Genomic DNA, 25024 nt, shown 5'->3' with positions numbered 1-25024 from the left:
AGGCCACTACAAATTCATTTCTAAAATAGAGCTTTTAAAAATTAATAGACCAATTAATGGATATTTTTAAGTAACTTAATGCAAAATAACAAACAATTCTAATATTCATCTCATCTCATTATCTCTAGCCGCTTTATCCTGTTCTACAGGGTCGCAGGCAAGCTGGAGCCTATCCCAGCTGACTACGGGCGAAAGGCGGGGTACACCCTGGACAAGTCGCCAGGTCATCACAGGGCTGACACATAGACACAGACAACCATTCACACTCACATTCACACCTACGGTCAATTTAGAGTCACCAGTTAACCTAACCTGCATGTCTTTGGACTGTGGGGGAAACCGGAGCACCCGGAGGAAACCCACGCGGACACGGGGAGAACATGCAAACTCCACACAGAAAGGCCCTCGCCGGCCACAGGGCTCGAACCCGGACCTTCTTGCTGTGAGGCGACAGCGCTAACCACTACACCACCGTGCCGCCCAATTCTAATATTATTGTCTCATTTTTCTCTTTTAAACTTTGGCCAAATAATTAATCAGGCCATATTTATGAAGGCAATGTCATAACCTGAAAAAGTATTTGCTGTAGCTTTAAAACCCTGATATTTGCTTAATTGTCCATTTGAAAACCCTAAGAACCTTCTGCAATGCTTCATAGCAGAAGAAGAAGAGAGAAAGACATCACAAAGGCAGGCGTGAGGCAGAAAAGCTCCCCTTCTATAGGCTGAGGTCTATCCTGTTTCGGAAGGTTTTTTTAAGCTATCTGCTATCCTTATCGAACAGTTAGGCTGTATCCACTGGCTGCACCATCTGCTCTAGTTTAATTTGATGCCTATTTTGTCAGTATAGCTTAAAAATTCAGGATATGGCAGCCTTTGACAGTGAATGATTTTAAATCGCAGATAACCGCGACTCGTGGTAATAGCGCTTCTCACGGCAATAACGCGATTTACACCATAGCATTGGAGTGAGGGGCAGGATCTGTCCCTGATGGGACAAATTAAAATTACCCGAAAAACGGGATGTCCCGCCCAATACGGGATGGTTGGCAACCCTACCCTGTGATGACCTGGCGACTGGTCCAGGGTGTACCCCGCCTTTCGCCCGTAGTCAGCTGGGATAGGCTCCAGCTTGCCTGCGACCCTGTAGGACAGGATAAGCGGCTAGAGATAATGAGATAAGATGAGTGTTGTACCATTATTAAAAAGGCTAATAATATTGTAATAATTTGATTGTTAATAGCCCTGACAATGAGCATGGACCTCAGACTAGAAGCTAGCTAGCATGACTCAGCAAAATCAGCTAACAAGTGCTGTATTAAGCTAATAATTAATAACGATATTGTCGTTATTGTCATCATACATTCCCAAATATTAACCAGAAAGTCTTACTGAAGTTGTATGAAGTTTTAGCATGATACTAGTAAGTGGTCCCGGTTATCTTTAGTGTTCCCACGCCCCTCATGTATGCTGCTAACCTTAGCATAAGCAAAACCGTAACTACAGCAAGTTCCTGCTTGTGAAAATGTTTCTCAGAAAGAACAAATTTCGCAGATTCATTTTGACAGCTTCATTTACTAACACATTATCAAATTTGCGAATAATTCATATTTCTCATTAATGCTTTATTGAAGGAGTTCAACATCTGCCCTTCGACTTGCATTATCCTGTACAGGAGTAGTGTTGTGGTACTCGAGACTGGTCTCGCAATAAGTGAGTTTGTGGGTTTGAAGTAAACAGGTTTTGTAAACAGCGAAGAAATTTATGGATGAAAAATGCTGGAGTATTCCTTTAATGCTGAGGTTCGGAGGTTAGTGTGTGTGTCCTGGAGGGATTTCTCTTTCTGGATCCAGTATGATAGTTCTCAGGGATGAACTGATGCGCGTGCGTGTGCGCACACACACACACACACACACACACACACACACACACACATTCCACTGTGCTGCATTCCTCTGTGGGTACCTCACAGACAGGAGAGGAGCCAGACAAACTCATCCACCCCCCCCCTCTCTCTGCTGCCAAGCTCCTTTTATCTGCTGTCACATCCAGCCAGCTAATATGGGCTTCCCTTATTGAGAGCGATGGATCCAATATGGCTGCCCACGGGGAGGGGGCATGGCTGCATGACCTGATGGCATGTTGTTCAGCCCCTAAGAACCGAGTGGAGGGAATGTGGGAGGGATGTTTTATCTTCTACTGGCACTTTATAAAAACAGGCCAGCTCTTTCGGGATACTACATTTTGCTTTTCACACCTCCCTGATGTCCCAGCATATTGTTTTCCCTCATAGTCATTTGTACGCTCTAATAAAGCATTTGTCGTTTCTCCACGCTCCTTTTTTTGTTTTTATACAGTACTGCCCTCCTAGCTAACATCCATTCAAGTCATTAATACAGCATGTGACTTGATATTATTTCTACACACCTCCACTGAAAAAGTGAAGAATATTGCCGCAGTTGTTCATGTGTCAGCTCTGACTGCTTATTGGTGTGGTGTGCACGCGCGAGCTTTTGTTTTGTTTTGCTTTGCTCTCTTCGTGACCAGATTATACGCCGTCAGCTCTCAGATAATTACGCCATCGTCTCAGCTTTGACATTTAACTCCTTTCCGCTGTTTTATAACCATTAATGAAATGCAGCCTTTTACATTATTGCGCCGAGTGACTTTTGGTATTTCGAGAAAGAAGATGTCAATCTGTAACATTTTCCCAATGCCACCCACCTAGAGCTCATCTCAGGGTTAGATTGGATTTGAAAGTTCAAGCGTTTATTTGCTTGGCTTAGCAGCAGTGCTTTAAAAAATGTCTAATTGATTCAGTCTGATTAGCAAGGACTAACTGCTCTTTCTGTTTTAGAGCTGCATGATATGGAGTCAGTATCATATTGATATTCATTGGCTGTGTATTGTGACTGTGGTATGTGTGATGGTTATTAAAATCTTACTGGTGAGGACGTGATGTTAAAGGGGAATGAGTTTGTTTGTTGTTTGGACCTCAGTCATTTGCATTTGAAGTGAATTAACTCATCTTGCGCAATATGCAAAGGCCAATCATTAGGCATGTCATGAAAGATATATCGTGCAATGATAAATTGTGATACAAATTTATAACAAATCGATGAAATAAAGAATGAATCACGATTATCATCAGGCTGTCTAATCTCTTAGTTTTTCCTAGCTGTAATTACATTGTTTAGACAGCAGAGGGCTGTCTAAATAATGTACAGCAATGGGAATGCATGTGACTTCACTGTAGGCAGAAGTAACATAGCTCTAATGTTGCAAAAAAAAAAACCACAAAAACCAAACAGATCTAAAATGGGAAAGAGCTGTTGTGTGATTGACTGTACAAATAGATTGAACCAAAAATGAGACCTCTCTTTTTACAGGCTGCTGAAAGATAAAGAAAAGAGAAGCAGATGGAAGTATTTCAAGTGTTCATAAAAGTTTATTAAGAAAATGTTTAATTGTTACTAACATGGTAATTTTTAATAAAATGAATATTTTAGTTAATGGCGGCACGGTGGCGTAGTGGTTAGCGCTGTCGCCTCACAGCAAGAAGGTCCGGGTTCGAGCCCCGTGGCCGGCGAGGGCCTTTCTGTGTGGAGTTTGCATGTTCTCCCCGTGTCCGCGTGGGTTTCCTCCGGGTGCTCCGGTTTCCCCCACAGTCCAAAGACATGCAGGTTAGGTTAACTGGTGACTCTAAATTGACCGTAGGTGTGAATGTGAGTGTGAATGGTTGTCTGTGTCTATGTGTCAGCCCTGTGATGACCTGGCGACTTGTCCAGGGTGTACCCCGCCTCTCGCCCATAGTCAGCTGGGATAGGCTCCAGCTTGCCTGCGACCCTGTAGAACAGGATAAAGCGGCTAGAGATAATGAGATGAGATGAGATTTTAGTTAATAGGCTATTATATTTGATGCCAACCTTTACAAATGTGGATAGATAAATAATTATTGGTCATTAAGAAAATGAAACAAAAGTTCAAAGACATTATCCATCAAGCTAGCTAGCAAGAATGTGTAGAAATTAGCACGAGAATGAATATGAGTATGATGCACTCAATCTCGCTTTTCTTCTTCCCGCCAGGTCCTCATCAAAGTGATCGACACCAACAACCACCGGCCGCAGTTTTCCCAGCCACGGTACGAGGTGAACGTGCCTGAGGATACGGCGCCCGACACTGAGGTGGTACGCCTGAGTGCCACCGATCAGGATGAGAAGAACAAGCTGACGTTCACGTTGCTGAGCAGCACCGACCCGTTCAGCCTGCGCAAGTTCCGCCTGGACCCAGGAACTGGAGCACTGTACACAGCCGAGGCGCTCGACCATGAGGCCATGCACCAGCACACACTCACCATCATGGTACGAGCCTGTCTTGCTGTGTGTGTGTGTGTGTGTGTGTGTGTGTGTGTGTGTGTGTGTGTGTGTGTGTGTGTGTGAGTGATGCAGATGACAGTTCCAAAACCGTTTATTAGGAAATGAGATTTCGGAATGCAAACATCGTGCAGCAAAGATAAGAAACACTGTGTATGTTTAATTTTCCTCAGTTAATATGATGCCGTAAACACTTGCTGGCATTGCAAATGTGTTGTTTTCAATTATGAAACAGAAGCTGTTTTTGGTAGCATTATTGCACGGAGTTTAATTAAAGAAGTATGCGGTTATTACGTTGAAATGAACTCATAGACAGTTTGTGGTCCAAATGTTCTGATTGATTTTGTTTGTCCTTAATTAGTTCAATTTGTTTCTTGGTTTTGTGTGTGTGTGCGAGTATCATGTGACGGTGTTTATTTAGTTTAATTGATTTGTCATTATTATTTGAGATGTTGAGTCAGTCATGCGTCACCTCACCTGATGTTTTCTCTGTGTTTGTTTGTCACTCTGTTTGCAAGCCATTCAGGCATATCTCTGAGAAATTTAAAAAAAAAAGCATTTATATTCTCAGGAGTGTTTGAGTTTGTTATATTAACTACATGAACAAAGTTTGGAAAATCACCATCCGCTTGTTTTGACCTCTCTCCTTTCCTGCCTTTGTTCAACTAAATTTTTTCTCCTTTATTGCTTTTTAACAAGTTGGCTGCTTGAATTAATTGTTGAAGATAGCAAAATTGCTGCCAGCACATTTTAACCTCTCCTCCTCCGGCTTCTTCGAAGGTGCGAGACCAGGACATTCCAGTGAAGCGTAACCTCGTGCGAGTGATCGTTAGAGTGGAGGATGCGAATGACAATGCGCCATGGTTTTTTGGAGTGCCGTTTGTGGCGCGCGTGTTTGAGTCAGCTGCTGTCGGCTCATCCGTGCTGCAGATCACTGCTTTGGACAAGGACAAAGGACAAAATGCTGAAATTGTCTACAGTATCGAATCAGGTGATTTGTACTTTTATTTATTTATTTTTAATTAAATTGGTCATTTTCGAGTGAACATTGGTGATATATAAGGGCGGCACGGTCGTGTAGTGGTTAGCACTGTCACCTCACAGCAAGAAGGTCCTGGGTTCGAGCCCAGCAGCCGACAAGGGCCTTTCTGTGTGGAGTTTGCATGCTCTCCGGGTGCTCCGGTTTCCCCCACAGTTCAAAGGCATGCAGGTTAGGCTAATTGATGACTCTAAATTGACCGTAGGTGTGAATGGTTGTTTGTCTCTATGTGTCAGCCCTGCGATGACCTGGTGACTTGTCCAGGGTGTGACTTGTCCAGGGTGTACCCCGCCTCTCACCCATAGTCAGCTGGGATAGGCTCCAGCTTGCCAGCAACCCTGCAGAACAGGATAAGTGGCTACAGGTAATGGATGGGTGGATATATATATATAAACTACCTAAAAGCGGAGCTCCCGATGAGTGTAAAATGTGTTAGTAAATACCACGTTATTTTTTTAGAAAGCAAATTAAAAATAAACGCTGGATAAAAATCCATCTATCTTTGTAAATATGCAAATTTCATTGTCCAGTGGTCAAGTGTTTATGAGACATGTTGCCTTGCACTTATGACCAGGTTCCCTGTGGTGGTACACGTACATCATTCATATGGTCACAAAAGCCATCAAAAATCAGGTCGATGCATTACCATATTCTCTTAAGTATGGAGCTTCATTCTGCTATTATTATTATTATTATTATTATTATTATTATTATAATACAACAAAATTGTATAGTAAGACCTTCAGGGCTACATCAAAAAAAGAAAAGTGAAGGTTAAATTATAGTCCTTGTAAATTTTGTATGACATTCTGGTGCTCCATATTTGTCAAAAGTAATAGTGATCAGCAGGTTGTGAGTTCAAATCTCTGGCCTTCAGTTAAACCTTTAAACGTCTTCAGGGGACCAAGCACTCGGAGCCCATCTTCCTTTATTGTTAAGGTGTAAGACAAATCAACTGCCCCCTTGGAGATAAAAGTTAATAAAATTAAATTAAAGCTAAACAGCCACAGGAGCCCAGAAGCTGCAGATATTTCTCTCATGCTGCTTTTCCAAGCTGTCAAACAGGCAGATAAAAGAGCTACAGAGCTAAAAAAGCTCAAAGTCCAACCTATAGGTACATTCAAGTAGAAGAAATGGTTCTGAAGAAGTATTGAGACACCGATTTATCTCTGAGAACATCTTCACTTCTCTTTTCTATGAAAGAACCAAAGCTTTCTCTGTGAATCGTGTAACATACTGTAGTAAATAGTTACTATGGAGAAATTGTGGTTTTAATCACAACCTTCTGGGAGGTAATGGATTAGCGCTGTATACCTTCAAGCAGGCGGTATTATTTGAAACGCTTTAGGCGACTACTTCGAATAGAATATTCGGTTTATGTCCTAGCTGTTCATGTTTAAGGACTTTACATTTTGCACCCGTAGCACAGTGCCACATGAAAAGGTTCAGAGAGCATGAGTCGACATGCTTTGACAGACCCCGAGCGGTAGGCAGAGCATTCCTGTCATGTTGCCCACATTCCCCTTTGTGTCTCTGTCCATAAAGAGAGGATAACCAGCGAGAGATGAAAATGGGAGAGTTTATGTGTCCCATCCAGAGGTCTCCAACCCACCAGCCTCTCAATCATGAATGGCACATTTGAAAGCGAGAAGACGTCATGTAGAGAGACGGAAAAAGACTGAAGACGTGGGAGGAGGAGAGAGCCGAGTGGCCAAGCGAAGGATGCAGAGCGAGGGATAGCAGAGAGGGAAGAAAAAATGACATGGACAAATTAAAGAAAATTGTGAAGCATGCAGTAGGCTGGGGGTTTCCTCCCCTTTTTCATTTCCCATTATTGTTGTCTTAATAAATAGCCAGTGTTTGGACAGCAGAGCGGGGATGGACGGTATCTCTGACACGATGTGCTATGTTGAGAATGCACATTTTTGTAGCGTCTCGCATGACTTAAGCTAACTGGAGTGTAAAGTTCAGACAGTCAGCACTACTCGTGGACCACACGCTCTTTATGTGCCTTGTTGAAAGGTGAAAATATTTTATTTTTGATTTATTTTATTAATGTAGCTCTGAAGGTCTGCTAAATATCAATGTGTTGTCAATAAAAGATGTTAGAGACTACTTTTGTGGAAAAGAAACACATTCATAATCACCAGAAAAAGGCCGAGGTGATGAAATAATACAGCCAAAGTTTTATTAAAATGTCATATTTTCACCCTGAAATATGTTCAATAGAATACTAATTAATGTAAGGAAAAAAAACCCTGATGTTAGATCATGACATCTCATTAATATCTCCACTGAATTGATTTAAATGTGTAGTCACAATCACAAAATATATACCTCAAACTACAGCTTAGTTGCCTGAGAGAATAAAAGAAATCAATACTTTATCCAAGCATGGTAATATACAACATCTGTTTTATTGCCTCTCTTCTGCAGGAAATGTGGCTAATTCATTTGCCATCGATCCTGTCCTCGGGACCATCACTGTGGCAAAAGAGTTGGACCGAAGCAACAACAATCACTTTGAGCTGACAGTGAAAGCTACAGATAGAGGAACTCCGCCCCTTAGCGCTACAGCGACCGTTGACATAGCAGTCACTGTCTCGGACAACGCTTTGCCTAAATTCACTGAGAAAGAGTTTTCTGCTGAGATCAGTGAAACTGCACTTCCTGGAACTTTTGTAAGTCTGGTTACAGCCACTAGCCAATCATCAGTCTTCTACCAGATCAAGGGAGGAAATGTGAATGGAGCGTTTGACATTAATCCCAACTCCGGAGTCGTTGTGACTCAAAGGGCTCTGGATTATGAAACCATTCCATCGTACACATTGACCATTCAGGGTTCTAACATGGCTGGCCAAGCTAGCAATGCTACACTTCTGATTCACCTAAAGGATGAAAATGATAATGTTCCAGTTTTCATCCAGGAGGAGTTTACCGGGCTAGTTAGTGAGTCATCTCCTGTGAAAAGTGTGGTCCTCACCAAAGATAGCACTCCTTTAGTCATACGTGCTTTAGACATGGATCATGATGCAAATGCTAGGCTTGTCTACCAAATTGTGGAACCATTTGCCCACAACTACTTTGCTATTGATTCTAGCACTGGAGCAATAAGAACCACAACCGAGTTGGATTATGAACAAAAATCTGTTTTCCGATTCACAGTTCAAGTACATGACATGGGAATCCCACGTCACTTTGCAGAGAAGGCTGCCAATGTGACCATCAAAGTCGTAGATGTCAATGATTGTCCACCACAGTTTAGCCAAGACTTGTATGAGGCGACAGTTCTAGTGCCAACTTACAAAGGTGTGAAAGTCATCACAATCAATGCGACTGATGCCGACTCGGGACCAAATGTGAGACTCCTCTACTCGATCGCAGAGGGCAACATTGGAGATAAGTTCAAAATTGATCCACTCACAGGAGTCATTACTATTCAAAATGTCACCCAATTGAGAAGTAGGTACGAGTTGAAGGCTAGGGTGTCTGATGGCAGGTTTTCCAAAATGGCATCAGTGAAGATCAGCATTCGAGAGAATAAAGCGAGCAGTCTGAAGTTCACTCAGAATGCCTACAAGGCTTTTGTACAGGAAAACTCCTTGGAAAAGAAAACTCTGGCTGTAATTGCTGCTGTGGGAAACCAAGTGAATGATCCACTGTTTTACACCATTTTAAACCCAGATAAAAGGTTTGAGATCAGCCGTACTTCTGGGGTCGTCTCGTCGACTGGCATACCCTTTGACCGTGAGGAGCAGGATGCTTATGACATTGTAGTTGAAGTGACCAGAGAGGACAAATCATCTGATGTGGCTCACATTCTTGTAACAGTAACCATCGAGGACGTTAATGACAACGCACCCATGTTTGTGAATCTGCCTTACCATGCACTGGTTCAGAAGGACGCCGAGGTGGGCCAAGTTATTAGACAAGTGACTGCTATGGATTCGGATAGAGGAAATAATGCTGACGTTAGATATCATCTCCAGGAGCTAAATGAATACATCCAAATAAGTGCAAGTGGTGAACTTTCACTGAAAAATTCATTTGAGATGGACTTGGTGGACTCCGAGTTTGTGGTCATGGTTGTGGCTACAGATGGTGGGGAGCCATCATTGTCAGCAACTGTTGAAGTGCCTATAACTGTAGTGGATAAAGCCATACCGGTGTTTGAAAAACCTTTCTATAGTCTAGAGATCCCTGAGAATGTACAGCTACACATTCCCATTATCCATGTACAAGCTAGCAATTCAGAAGGACCAAGGGTAGTGTACACCATCACAGAGGGTGATCCTTACAATCAGTTCTACATCAATTTCAACACAGGTGTTATTCAAGTAGTACAGCCTCTTGATTTTGAGACACACCCTGCTTATAAACTAAGTGTAAGAGCCACAGATTCACTGACTGGTGCTAAAGCTGACGTATTTGTTGACATAATTTTAGAGGATGTGAATGACAACCCACCTGTGTTCCTAGCCAAGTCTTATAATGCAAGCCTTTCTGAAGCCTCTGTTATCGGCACTGCTGCAGTACAGGTATCTGCTGTTGATCCAGACACAGGTAACAATAAGCTTCTGTTCTACCAAATAGCCAGCAATGATAAAAACTCTGAATATTTTACTGTCGATCGTGACACTGGTATGATCTGGACAGCTCGCATGCTAGACCATGAGGAGAAAACGCAATACAAGCTAACAGTCAGAGCTGTCGATGGAGGAGTTCCAGCACTTTCCAGTGAAGTCACTGTGATGATTGACGTTATAGATCTTAATGACAATCCTCCTCAGTTCTCACAGAAGGTTTACGAAGCAGCTGTCAGTGAGCTGGCTCCCCGTGGCCATTTCGTGACACAGGTTCAGGCTTCGGATGCTGACAGCTCTGATAGTGCAAACCTTGAGTTTTCAATCTTGTCAGGAAATGAGGAACAGAACTTTGTCATAGATAAAAAATCTGGAGCTGTTGTGATTTCCAATCACAGGAAGCCACACATGGAGCCTCTGTATAACCTTAATGTTTCTGTGTCTGATGGTGTATTCAGGAACTCTGCTCTTGTGAAAATTACTGTCAATGGTGCAAACTTCCACAGTCCTTCCTTCCCTCAAGTCGACCACATAGTCGAGCTTCTAGAAAACTCTCCTGTTGGAACGTTAGTGGTAGAGGCTCCAGCATCGGATGAAGATGCGGGCATATATGGACGAGTCACATACCACATTGTCAATGACATTGCTAAAGATAAATTTTCTGTAAATGAAGATGGTGAACTTTTCACCTTGGAGAGCCTTGATCGCGAGAATGCTTTGGAGAAAATCATTCAGGTCTCCTTGATGGCAAAAGATGGTGGTGGCAAAGTGGGATTCTGCACCATCAATGTGATCCTAACCGACATTAATGATAATTCCCCACAGTTTAGAGTTGCAGAATACAAAGTCAACATAGGATCAGATGTTCCTAGAGGAACAATGGTGGTTAAAATTGCAGCTTCTGACATGGATGAAGGCAGCAATGCAGACATCACATACACTATTGAAGCAGACTCTGATAACGTATCTGAGAACTTTGAGATCCACCCACTCAGTGGGGTCATCATGACTAAAGAGAGTCTCATTGGATTAGAAAATGAGCTCTATGGTTTCCTTGTACGTGCGAAGGATGGTGGTAACCCTTCAAGATCCTCTGTTGTCCCTGTCTATGTTAGAGTACTTGCCCCAGAGGTTAAAGTGCCAAAGTTTGTAGAACCATACTACAGGTTTGCCATTGAAGAAGATCGTTCTCTAGGCTCACAAATAGACATGATTCAGGCAGAGAGTGACCAGCCAGTGTTCTACAGTCTAGTAAAGGGTAACACCCTAGAGAGCAACAAAGATGAAGTTTTTGAGATTAACCGTGAAACAGGAGCCCTGAAGCTGGTGAAGAAACTGGACCATGAAAGCACCAAGTGGTATCAGTTCACTCTCCAAGCACAAAGTGACCATGAAGGGAATGAAGTCATCTCTTCTGTGGATGTTAACATCCAGGTCAAGGATGTAAATGATAACAGTCCAGTCTTTGAGTCAGACCCTTATGAAGCTGTTGTGGTTGAGAATCTCCCTGGAGGCACGTCGGTGATACAGGTGAAGGCAATGGATTTGGACTCAAGCACCAATGGGCAGGTGAGTTACAGCCTGGATCCCATCCAGGATTCAGTAGACATAGCAGAATTGTTTGCTGTCAATAGCGAAACGGGCTGGGTGACCATGCTGAAGGAGTTGGACCGCGAGCAGAGAGACAAGTACACCATCTCAGTCCTAGCCATTGACCGTGGAGACAAGGTGCAGCTTACAGCAAGCACTAGAGTGGAAGTAATGGTAGCCGACGTGAACGACAACCCACCCAAATTTACCGCAGAGATCTACAAAGGCACAGTGAGTGAAGATGATCCTCCTGGTGGAGTGATCGCCATCCTCAGCACAACCGACGCAGACTCCAAGGACATCAACAAACAAGTCGAGTACTTCATTACAGGTATGCAAAATCCTAAAACATGGCTGGATGCCATTTCTGTTACTGATATCTAAACATTTATAATTGTCTGTAAACATACAGAAATTGTGAATTCACACTATTGCTAATCTATAAGCGCTCAATTATCCTGCACTAATAACAGCTTATCACTGCCGAGCCACTTAAATCAGCCAGTATAAAGATACCATCTGCTTGTTTAAATATTCTCCACATTCAATCAGTAAACAAGTTTCAAATTACAAGCTTAAATATTTAGGTCAGTAGAAAAAGTCCTGCTTTTGTAATTATTCCAGTAACTCTTCAGAATTGGCTGGGGGAAATGGGCATACTCTGGTATTAATTAGCTTGTGTGAAAAACTCTGCCATGTTGAATATCCCAAGATCTTAGAAAAGAGGTTGTGATGAATGTCTGCTTGCACCTCAGCAGCCTTAATTCCTTTGTTATGGTTCTCTTTGCAGAACCTCTAATTATGATTGAAATATCAATCTTGTAAAAGGTGATGTTTTTGTGATGGTTCTTTCACAACTATTGTTCAATTTGTCAGAGTTCAAACCAGGGCAAGCTTGATACATGTGGTTGTTTTTGCTATTCAGTTTGGTTTCATAATGCACGTTAAACAAACCAAAAAGCAAAAAAAAAGGTTATCTGAGGGGAATGTAAGGCTGGAAAGGTATATGTAAAGCTTGCTGACTCATTGGTTAGAAATATGCCCATGGAGAAAGATGAACAACTTTTTGCCAGAGGGGTTCCATTCAAACACTGCATATGTACAGTGGCATGCAAAAGTTTGGGCACCCTTACTGAAAATGTCTGTTACTGTGAATAGTTAAGTGAGCAGAAGATGAACTGATCACCAAAAGGCATAAAGGTAAAGACGACATTTCTTTTCAGCGTTTTCTGCAAGATTTGTGTATTATTTTTGTTTTCTACAATTGGAGAGTGAAAAAAGAAAAGGAACACCATGTGAAAGTTTGGGCACCCCAATACATTTGAGTTCTCAGGTAACTTTTACCAAGGTTCCAGACCTTAATTAGCTTATTGAACTGTGGCTTGTTCAAATTCTTCATTAGGAAAGGTCAGATGATGCAGATTTCAAAGCTGTATAAATTCTCTGACTCCTCAAACTTGTCCCTAAAATCAACAGCCATAGGCTCCTCTAAACAACTCCCTCGCATTCTGAATAATAAAATAATTGATGCTCACAAAGCAGGAGAAGGCTACAAGAACATAGCAAAGTGTTTTCAGGTAGCTGTTTCCTCAGACTGTAATATTATTAAGAAATGGCACTTAACAGAAACCGTGGAGATCAAGGTGAGGTCTGGAAGATGAAGAAAACTTTCTGAAAGAACTGCTCATTGAATTGCTAGAAAGGCAAATAAAAACCCCTGTTTGATTGCAAAAGACCTTCAGAAAGATTTAGCAGACCCTGGAGTGGTGGTGCACTGTTCTACTATGCAGCGACACCTGAACAAATATGACCTTCATGGGAGAGTCATCAGAAGAAAACCTTTCCTGCATCCTAGCCACAAAATTCAGTGTCTGAAGTTTACAAATGAACATCTAAGTAAGCCTGATGCATTTTGGAAACAAGTCCTGTGAACTGATGAACTCAAAATATGACTTTTTGGCCACAATGTGCAAAGGTATGTTTGGAGAAACAAGGGTGCCAAATTCCAGGAAAAGAACACCTCTCCAACTCTGAAGCATGGGTGTGGATCGATCATGCTTTGGGGTTGTGTTGCAGCCAGTGGCACAGGGCACATTTCATTGGTCGAGGGAAGCATGGATTCGAATAAATACCAGCAAATTCTGGAAGCAAACATCACACCATCTGCAAAAAAGTTGAAGTTAAAAAGAGGATGGGTCCTACAATAAGACAATGATCCAAAACACACCTCAAAATCTACAATGGAATACCTCAAGAGGCCCAAGCTGAAGGTTTTGCCCTGGCCCTCACAGTCCCCTGACCTAAACATCATTGAAAATCTGTGGATAGATCTCAAAAGAGCAGTGCATGCAAGACAGCCCAGGAAACTTGTAGAACTGGAAACCTTTTGCAAGGACGAATGTGTGAAAATCCCCCAGGTAAGAACTGAAAGATTATTAGCTGGCTACAAAAAGTGTTTACAAGCTGTGATACTTGCCAAAGGGGGTGTTACTAGGTACTAACCATGCAGGGTGCCCAAACTTTTGCTTCGGGCCCTTTTCCTTTTTTGTCATTTTGAAAATGTAAAAGATGAAAATAAAAAATGTTTTTACTTAAAATATAAAGGGAATGAGTCATCTTTAACTTTATGCCTTTTGGAGATCATTTCATCTTCAACTGTTCACAGTAACAGCAATTTTGACCAGGGGTGCCCAAACTTTTGCATACCACTGTATAAGCAACCTTAGGTTTCCCACTGGTTTATCAGCTTTGCAGAGGTTGCAGAAATATTATTTGCTGATTGAGTGTGAGCTGTAACTGAAATCTGTGCACTGGGTTAATGACTTGATCTCCATGGCTGTTTAAAGGTGGTGACCCTCTGGGGCAGTTTGGTGTAGAGCACACACAGGGCGAGTGGAAGGTGTTGGTGCGAAAGCCATTAGACAGGGAGGAGACGGACAATTACCAGCTCAACATCACAGCGACAGACGGCACCTTCACTGCCCGGGCAGTGGTGGAGGTCAAAGTGTTGGACGCCAACGACAACAGTCCTGTTTGTGAAAAGGTAAGATAGTGATGCATGCATGTAGGCTATTGCTTGGATGTCTCATTGTTTGTCCAAGGTTTTTCAAGGGTTCTAGACTCTTGGAGCTCAATAGTTTAGGTTCTGAGCTAGTGCAAGTCATTGTATCGATTCACTTCTATTGTTGCCTTTGGTGGTGGTGTAGTGGTTAGCGCTGTCGCCTCACAGCAAGAAGGTCCTGGGTTCGAGCCCCGGGGCCGGCGAGGGCCTTTCTGTGTGGAGTTTGCATGTTCTCCCCGTGTCCGCGTGGGTTTCCTCCGGGTGCTCCGGTTTCCCCCACAGTCCAAAGACATGCAGGTTAGGTTAACTGGTGACTCTAAATTGACCGTAGGTGTGAATGTGAGTGTGAATGGTTGTCTGTGTCTATGTGTCAGCCCTGTGATGACCTGGCGACTTGTCCAGGGTGTACCCCGCCTTTCGCCCGTAGTCAGCTGGGATAGGCTCCAGCTTGCCTGCGACCCTGTAGAAGGATAAAGCGGCTAGAGATGATGAGATGAGATGTTGCCTTTGAAACTGATGCATCGATCCAAGTTCGGTCTGAATTTTTAATAACTTTTGAGAACCTTTTTTGGATTTTGTGTATGCGCGGATAGTTAAAATAAAGGCCTATAAATGAGTGCCTACTCTCAGTGAAACTGGAAGAAAGTTCATCCGCTTCATGCAAATTCAAAAGTAAGTGAGGATTTGTCACACAGCAAGAGAACAAATTGAGACAAACAGAATGGATTTCACAGAGCCGTGATTTTGGAAAGGTCCTTGTGTGAAACCTCGCATTTGAAAGACAAAAGCGTCATACTGCACCGGTGAGAGCTTTGAGTCCTTCTTTAGGCCGTAATCTGCCTCAATTGTGTTTGAATTGCTCCCTGCTTTGTTTGTGTGTGTGTGTGTGTGTGTGTGTGTGTGTGTGTGTGTGTGTGTGTGTGTGTGTGTGTGTGTGTGTGTGCATAAAACCTGCTCCAGTTTTCTTTGCTTTATTATTTTTTGATCACCCACACATTATCTTTGATTGTTTTCTATATTGTAATACTCTATCCTCATTACCTGCCTCTGCTTTCTCTCCGTCTCTAGTCCCTGTACACGGTACGAGTCCTGGAGGATGCCGTATCCGGACGTTACGTCCTCCAGGTCTCTGCTACGGACGCTGACATTCGCTCCAATGCTCATATCAACTATCAGCTCTCAGGAGCCGGAGCTGAACACTTCAGCATCGACCCTGAGACAGGTACAGCGTGTGTGTGTGTGCGCGTGCGTGCGTTCGCGCGGTTCTCTGTCAGTGTTGTGGCTTATATGGAAGTTGACGCTCAGTCTTGTTTTGACAGTCTCAGTGCTCCCAAAGCTGTTCACACACACACACACACACACACACACACACACACACACACACACACACACACACACACACACGTCTCCTCACATGAGTCCTTTGTGTTCATTCACTCTAGATTTTAACCAAATAGGCAATGGACAAGGAAAATTAATCTCTCTCTATCATTCTCTTTCTCTCTCTCTCACACACACACACACACACACACACACACACACACACACACACACGTCTCCTCACACGAGTCCTGTGTGCTCATTCACTCTAGATTTTAACCAAATAGGCAATGGACAAGGAAAATTAATCTCTCTCTGTCATTCTCTTTCTCTCTCTCTCTCACACATACACACACACACACACACACACACAAAAGCCCTGCAAGTAATTTAAGATGCATTATTGAAAACCGAGGCTATTTAGTGGTCTGATGGTGCTTATTAACTCCAACCTCCCTTCCTCTCTCTCTCTCTCTCTCTCTCTCTCTCTCTCTCTCTCTCTCTGTGAATTAAGCATTACACACAGCCAGCAGGCAAGCAGTGTGTGTGTATGTTTGGGCATGTGTGTTAGCATCTCATCACGGCGCTACAACACAAAGCCTATTGTGAAGGTGCAAGTCAGCAGCTGCGAGGAAGAAGGTTGCGTGTGTGTGTGGTTATGTGTTGGCACACACACATGCACACACACAGAAGGAGCGCTGCTGTTGGGTGTGGGATTAACGTATCTGCAGGGTTTTCTCCATGTTTTTTCCCGCTTTTGTTCGTTGATGGAAAAGAAAAGGAGCTTTGTTGAAGGTTTGCGATGCCAAGAGTCCTGCAAAGACACATGTCTGCAAGAGCACTCTTTCTTTCCTGCTTTCGTTTCTTTCTTCCCTGCTTTCTTTCCTCAAGTGAAGTTATTAAGAACATCTCACTCTGTTTTTCTAACTCTATCCACTTTATCTGTCTTTTTATCTCAAGTACTTCCTATTCTTCCTGAGTTCCTTCCTTCCCTCAGTCACCTCTCTCTCTCTCTCTCTCTCTCTCTCTCTCTGTCCTTTAATTATTTACTTTTCTCATCATCTGACAGTCTTTAGCCATGAGGGGCTCTGTGTGTGTGTGTGTGTGTGTGTGTGTGTGTGTGTGTGTGTGTGTGTGTGTGTGTGTGTGTGATTCCTCTCCCTCATAGAGAATGTGAGAGGTTTCTCAGCGTGAACGAGTAATCGTCCTCCTCTCCGTCCCGATGAACAGCCACACTGCCCCCTACAGGCCTCAGAGGGTTCAGTGCAGGGATCTGATGAGACTGGGCTTTACAGAGGCACCCAGCTTTAGTGGTTCAGTGTTTTAGATGATCAGTGTGACATTCAAAGGGACACACACACACACACACACACACACACACACACACAAATGGACACACACGAAACACACACACACACACACATACACAAACAAACCCACATCAGAAACAAACACACACCTACACACACACACAAATGTATACAAACGTACACACAGAAACACACACATACACACACGGTGTCTCTTTTATTAACTATTCTTACACACACACACATTCTTTCTTGCTTTCCCTCCATCATTCACCCCTCTGTCTTCCTTCTATCCCTATTTTTTTCTCTCTGTCTTTCTGTCCTTTAATTATTTACTTTTTGTTGCTCTTGTTTAAATTTGAGTGAAACATATTCCACATGCAAAGCATTAAGCAATTTTCAAAAATGTTGAAAATAACATCTATCTATCTATCTATCTATCTATCTATCTATCTATCTATCTATCTATCTATCTATCTATCTATCTATTTTACATTTCTTGGTTGATTTAAACATCTCTGAGTCATAAACCCATCAACCATCAGTTGATTTTACTTCGTTTGTCTGTTATGTTTGTTTTTATTTATTTGATAAAAAATCTTTAACAAAAAGCTTCCTGAAAGTTCCTTTGGACCGTTAAATCTTCTCGGCTTCTCTGGCAAGTAAAATGCCGTGTGTTTGAGGTGGGAGCTGTACTGTACTGTACTGTTCTGACTCAACCTGCTGTGTGTTTTTTGGTTCTTGAAGGTGAGCTGAAGATCTTTAGCGCTCTGGACTATGAGGAGGAAGTGCTGCACAGGATGAAGGTGCGTGCGGTGGACGGAGGAGGCCGATACTGCGAGGCTGACATCGAGGTCACGGTGGAGGACGTCAACGATAACGCGCCACGCTTCAGCGCCGACCCCTTCGCCATCACCGTGTTTGAGAATACGGAGATACACACACCTGTCGCACGGCTGCAGGCCACCGATCTTGACACCGGTGAGCTACAGCCACTGTTTCTGTCACGCAAATACCAGATTAGACGACGATGACGTCATGACTCGGATTCGAGATTTTAGAATATAGAAAAAAATCTCTGATTGTTTACTTTATGAATATTTATAATTCGCACATGGGGCGGCACGGTGGTGTAGTGGTTAGTGCTGTCGCCTCACAGCAAGAAGGTCCGGGTTCGAGCCCCGTGGCCGGCGAGGGCCTTTCTGTGTGGAGTTTGCATGTTCTCCCCGTGTCCGCATGGGTTTCCTCCGGGTGCTCCGGTTTCCCCCACAGTCCAAAGACATGCAGGTTAGGTTAACTGGTGACTCTAAATTGACCGTAGGTGTGAATGTGAGTGTGAATGGTTGTCTGTGTCTATGTGTCAGCCCTGTGATGACCTGGCGACTTGTCCAGGGTGTACCCCGCCTTTCACCCGTAGTCAGCTGGGATAGGCTCCAGCTTGCCTGCGACCCTGTAGAAGGATAAAGCGGCTAGAGATAATGAGATGAGATGAGATATTTATAATTAGCACATGAACTTGTGTTAACAGCATTTATTTTATTTTATTTTATTTTGGAAAAATGACTTAAATCGTTGTTGTGATATTTTACCAAAAACATTTCACGCTGTTCCATTTCCTGATGGTCAGGCTCTCGAAATGAGCAGACAGCTGAATTTTCACACGCTCGTGAAATAATCAGTGAACACACACACTGATAAAGTCGGCTATGTTTAACCAGGACGGGGAAATGGATCTGCTTATCAGTGAACGGGGAAAACTTTTGTCCTGCTTCAAAGTGCAGACTTCAAAGAACAGATGGAGTAAAAGCAAAGTTCAAAGAACAAACGAAAGCTGAACAAGCTGTTACTATAGAAACGATAACGTATTATAAAGAGCATGTTAATACAAACCTGTGCTATAAACCGTCACGACTGCTGTTCCAGACCCGAAACCTTCAATAAAAGCGTCTGCCGACTGATTAAACAGAAATGTGATTTTAAATGCTGGTGTGATTCGGACTGGTTTCTGATTAGCACTTCAAGTGTCTCTTCATTTGAGCTTCCGAGCCATGACATGAGAGAAAAATCACTCGACTTGATTTACTTAAACGTCATTAGCCAATTTTAAAACACAAACACGGTACGATGGGAATCAGAGGACCTCGGGGTTTTATAAATGCGAATCTAATAACACATGCACAAGGAGAAAAAAATGCCAATTATGTGCTGTATCTCAGTCTCGTCCCACACTGTGTGTGTGTGTGTGTGTGTGTGTGACTCAGTTCTCTTTTTAAATGCTGTCTAGGCAAAGAGCCGCAAATTCTTCTCCCAAGTTTTTACAAGTCAGCTGTGTCCGTGTTAGCACAGCAGCTAGATTATTTGTTCTGGCGCCGATTGCAAAATCAATGCATATGAGTAGCAGAGACGTGTTAATGCATCGTGATGGCAAGGATGAAATCAATAACGTAGATACTGGTAAATAATGAAGTCATTACGCAAGCCGAACACGGTAACCCGCTTATTAGAAACATGATGATGTTTTCTCCTGTGCAGATCCACGATTTATTCTGCAGTATAATAACAGGCTTGTTCTAATAGTCATTATACAGTGGTGCTTGAAAGTTTGTGAACCCTTTAGAATTTTCTATATTTCTGCATAAATATGACCAAAAACATCATCAGATTTTCACACAAGTCCTAAAAGTAGATAAAGAGAACCCAGTTAAACAAATGAGAGAAAAATATTATACTTGGTCATTTATTTATTGAGGAAAATGATCCAATATTACATATCTGTGAGTGGCAAAAGCATGTGAACCTTTGCTTTCAGTATCTGGTGTGACCCCCTTGTGCAGCAATAACTGCAACTAAACATTTCTGGTAACTGTTGATCAGTCCTGCACACCGGCTTGGAGGAATTTTAGCCCATTCCTCCATACAGAACAGCTTAAACTCTGGGATGTTGGTGGGTTTCCTCACATGAACTGCTTCAGGTCCTTCCACAACATTTCGATTGGATTAAGGTCAGGACTTTGACTTGGCCATTCCAAAATTAACTTTATTCTGCTTTAACCATTCTTTGGTAGAACGACTTGTGGGCTTAGGGTCGTTGTCTTGCTGCATGACCCACCTTCTCTTGAGATTCAGTTCATGGACAGATGTCCTGACAGTTTCCTTTAGAATTCGCTGGTATAATTCAGAATTCATTGTTCCATCAATGATGGCAAGCCGTCCTGGCCCAGATGCAGCAAAACCGGCCCAAACCATGATACTACCACCACCCCATGTTTCACAGATGGGATAAGGTTCTTATGTTGGAATGCAGTGTTTTCCTTTCTCCAAACATAACGCTTCTCATTTAAACCAAAAAGTTTTATTTTGGTCTCATCCGTCCACAAAACATTTTTCCAATAGCCTTCTGGCTTGTCCACGTGATCTTTAGTAAACTGCAGACAAGCAGCAATGTTCTTTTTGGAGAGCAGTGGCTTTCTCCTTGCAACCCTGCCATGCACACCATTGTTGTTCAGTGTTCTCCTGATGATGGACTCATGAACATTAACATTAGCCAATGTGAGAGCGGTCTTCAGTTGTTAGAAGTTACCCTGGGGTCCTTTGTGACCTCGCTGACTATTACACACCTTGCTCTTGGCGTGATCTTTGTTGGTCGACCACTCCTGGGGAGGGTAACAATGGTCTTGAATTTCCTCCATTTGTACACAATCTGTCTGACTGTGGATTGGTGGAGTCTAAACTCTTTAGAGATGGTTTTGTAACCTTTTCCAGCCTGATGAGCATCAACAATGCTTTTTCTGAGGTCCTCAGAAATCTCCTTTGTTCGTGCCATGATACACTTCCACAAACATGTGTTGTGAAGATCAGACTTTGATAGATCCCTGTTCTTTAAATAAAACAGGGTGCCCACTCACACCTGATTGTCATCCCATTGATTGAAAACACCTGACTCTAATTTCACCTTCAAATTAACTGCTAATCCTAGAGGTTCACATACTTTTGCCACACACAGATATGTAATATTGGATCATTTTCCTCAATAAATAAATGACCAAGTATAATATTTTTGTCTCATTTGTTTAACTGGGTTCTCTTTATCTACTTTTAGGACTTGTGTGAAAATCTGATGTTGTTTTAGGTCATATTTATGCAGAAATATAGAAAATGCTAAAGGGTTCACAAACTTTCAAGCACCACTATAGCACAGCGCTGTTGGGTTCTCGCTTCTGATTGCATTTATTTACTCAAACAGCAGCTCTGATGATAGTTCAGCTAAGGTTTTCTGGAAGAGGATCTTTAATTCCAGTCTCAGGGTTTCCTTGCACTTGTCTTTGACGTGTTTGTATCCCATGTATCTGCCCAGGCTCGAACGGTGAACTCGTGTACTCTTTGTTGGATTCGGCTGACGGAGCATTCTCTATTGACGAGCACTCTGGTGTTCTCCGCTTGGCCACGCCCCTTGACCGTGAGCTCCAGCCTTTGTACACTCTCCAAGCCCAAGCAATGGATCGTGGCTGGCCCCGCCCCCTCTCCACCATCTGCTCGGTGACGGTATCTGTCCTGGACCTGAACGACGACCCTCCTGTCTTCCAGCGCCATGATTACATCGCTACCATCCCTGAGGACATTGCCGCGGGAACCCAGGTGCTGCGCGTGCATGCGGCTAGCCGTGACGCTGAAGCTCAAATTTCCTATGCCATCGTCGATGGGAACGAGAGAGGCGTGTTCAGCGTGGATACACACACAGGTAAACTCAGAGACTCATCCCACTGTGATATCAGTTTAACTCTGTCTCCACCTAGACGCCAAAATGAAACTATTTTGGCAATAAATGATTCTCGTATATTTCTTTCACTAACTCTCCATCCTTGCCATTGTAGGTGTCATTTTCGTGATTGCACCGCTGGATTATGAATTATACCGTGAGTTTTCTCTGACGGTGGAGGCGACAGACGGAGAAACACCGTCTCTAAGCGACAGGGCCATTGTTAGTATCAATGTGACAGACGTAAACGATAACAGCCCTGTTTTCAGCCAGTCGGTTTATGCAGCCGTGGTGAGCGAGGACATCGAGCCGGGCACAATGGTGCTGATGGTGAGTCTCCACCCCCTCACAAGTTACATGACATGTAATGACCGTAAATAGGCAACCGAGTGCGCAAAGAGAGCCTAATGCTAACGGGGTCGGCTGAACTGTGTGTGTGTGTGTGTGTGTGTGTCTGTGTGGGTAGGTCATGGCTGAAGATGCAGACGGACCCTCCAGTAACCAGGTGCGCTACTCCATCGTCAGCGGCAACCAAGGAAGCCCTTTCTCTATTGACCCTTTAAAGGGAGAGGTGAAGGTGGCACGGCATCTGGACCGAGAGAAGGTACACACACACACACACACACACACACACACACACAAGGAACATGCATTTGATCAACCTTCATCACTAATTTTAATTTTTTTTTGTTTGTTTGTTTGTTTGTTGTTTTGCTTTGTCTTTGTGTGTGTGTAGGTGTCTGGTTACACTCTGACTGTCAGGGCGTCTGATAACGGGAGTCCAGTTCGTTTAAGCACCACCAAAATCAACATTGATGTCTCCGACATCAACGACAACCCTCCAGTGTTCTCCCAGAGCAACTACACACTCATCATCCAGGTACACACACACACACACAGAAGGTCACATAGAAGAACCTTCAAGGATCTATCACTTAACAAAGCATTAAACATTTTTCAAAATCACTCGCTTACAATATGAGTCCATTTAGGATGATTCCTGAATCATGTGTGATTCTGAATCATAATACCTGAATTGATTCATTTCAGTGACTCAGTGGTGAATCTGAATTCTCTCTCTCTCTCTCTCTCTCTCTCTCTCTACATATGTGTGTTTCCCTCTTTCTCTCTCTTTTTTCCATTTTCCGAATCAGTTCCTTTTCCTTGTTAGTCATTTAATGATTCATTGATTGAAATGATTCATTTATCCTGTAAAACACTCTGTAAGTCATGAAATCTCGAACAAATAGAGACAGAGACAAATCTTTGCTGTCTCTGTCTTGTTCTCCTTCTTCCAGGTAAATCTTAATCTTAATTTATGTGCTGTATTGATTCCTTTACATTTGTGCGTGATTCGTGTCAAACCTCAAACCCTCTTTCATAATTCAAATTACTGAAATGATTGAGTGCTCTTTTTAATTACTCAGTGGTGATTCTCAATTGAAAATTTTAACAATAAGCCATCCTCTTTCTCATTCTCTCTTACTCGGTGTGTAAATCTGAATCTTTTCTTTTACCGAATCAGTTGATTCACCTTGTACCTGAATTTGATTCATGAACTATTAAACCCCACTCTTTTAATTCAGTCACCTGGGGTTATTCATTTACCCAAAAACACTTACCAAGTGGGCGGAGATGCTGTATGTGAATCGTTTTTGGGGAAGTGCAATACATATATGTGCGTTAATGAATGAATACTGTGTGTGTTTTATGTGTAGGAGAACCGTCCAGTGGGGACCAGTGTCCTCCAGCTGAGCGTATCAGACCGAGACGCCTCACACAACGGGCCGCCGTTCTCCTTCTCCATCATCAACGGTAACGAGGATCACACGTTTGACATCACGTCTCAGGGAGCGCTGGTGTCAGTCGGGACGCTGAGTCGCCGCAACAAGGATAACTACGTCTTGGGGATTCAGGTGGGCTAGAGGAGCGGACTGATTTTATTCAGCATTGCTTTATTGGTAATTAGCGATAAAACTGAGATGGAAAAGTTGACTTGAATAAAGAATTTGGGGAAGTGTTTTCCTTGTATTGAAATGAGCACAAGCGCACTGTGTATTGAGGTGCTCTGCTGATTTGTCTGAGTTTTTACACAAATACACAAACACTGTGTTCCCGCTGTGTGCCCTGATATCAATGTGTTCCTGTGCTGCTGCTGCTGCTGCCGAAATTGCTGTAATGATCCACCTCAAAGACATTTACAACTGCTAACACTTCAGCTGCTTCTGCACGTCCTGAACAATCTCACACTGGGTTTACACTCACAAAACAAAAGCTTGATAAATCTCTGTACTGGCAGCAGAAAGCTGCTGTAAATACTCACTTTGATAGAAATCTCTATAGGAGCTCAGACAGGTGTGTCAGACCGAAATCCACCACGCTGGTGCTTTCCTGATATTTATCTGTTCATCAACTTTTAGAAAGTTCAGACTCAACTCTTGAAAACATTGTTGTCTGACTAAACAATCATTTTATTTATCTCTTTTTTCAGTCGCCTGTCAGAAGTGATTCAGAATCATCATTCATTTTTCCTAAAATGATTCATTTATCCTGTGACTCAGTTGTGATCCTGAATTTCTCTCTCTCTCTCTGCCATTTTTTCCTTTTTCTGAGTCCATTTCTTTTAATTCCTTTTTTTTTTTTGAATTAGTGACTCTTTGGTGACTCCAAATCACAAAATCCATCTCATCTCATCGCATTATCTCTAGCCACTTTATCCTGTTCTACAGGGTCGCAGGCAAGCTGGAGCCTATCCCAGCTGACTACGGGCGAAAGGCGGGGTACACCCTGGACAAGTCGCCAGGTCATCACAGGGCTGACACATAGACACAGACAACCATTCACACTCACATTCACACCTACGATCAATTTAGAGTCACCAGTTAACCTAACCTGCATGTCTTTGGACTGTGGGGGAAACCGGAGCACCCGGAGGAAACCCACACGGACACGGGGAGAACATGTAAACTCCGCACAGAAAGGCCCTCGCT

General features: G+C 43.0%; 1 protein-coding gene across 5 annotated transcripts in view; it reads left to right on the top strand.

Moving 5' to 3' along the window:
- fat1a (FAT atypical cadherin 1a) overlaps positions 1-25024 on the top strand; it is a 132665-nt gene that overhangs the window by 94945 nt on the left and 12696 nt on the right. For all 5 annotated transcript variants that reach the window (XM_060916739.1, XM_060916740.1, XM_060916741.1 and 2 more), the window contains exons 8-18: positions 4088-4363; positions 5156-5366; positions 7851-11918; positions 14434-14630; positions 15717-15870; positions 18026-18259; positions 21633-22016; positions 22150-22364; positions 22501-22638; positions 22771-22914; positions 23753-23950. In XM_060916739.1, the coding sequence (XP_060772722.1) occupies positions 4088-4363; positions 5156-5366; positions 7851-11918; positions 14434-14630; positions 15717-15870; positions 18026-18259; positions 21633-22016; positions 22150-22364; positions 22501-22638; positions 22771-22914; positions 23753-23950 (6219 nt within the window). The remainder of the gene's footprint in view (positions 1-4087; positions 4364-5155; positions 5367-7850; positions 11919-14433; positions 14631-15716; positions 15871-18025; positions 18260-21632; positions 22017-22149; positions 22365-22500; positions 22639-22770; positions 22915-23752; positions 23951-25024) is intronic.

The sequence above is a fragment of the Neoarius graeffei genome, chromosome 3 (genome assembly GCF_027579695.1).
Source record: "Neoarius graeffei isolate fNeoGra1 chromosome 3, fNeoGra1.pri, whole genome shotgun sequence".
NCBI classification, from domain to species: Eukaryota; Metazoa; Chordata; class Actinopteri; order Siluriformes; family Ariidae; genus Neoarius; species Neoarius graeffei.
Note: the sequence above shows the minus strand (reverse complement) of the source record. Positions and strands in the feature narration are given on the sequence as shown.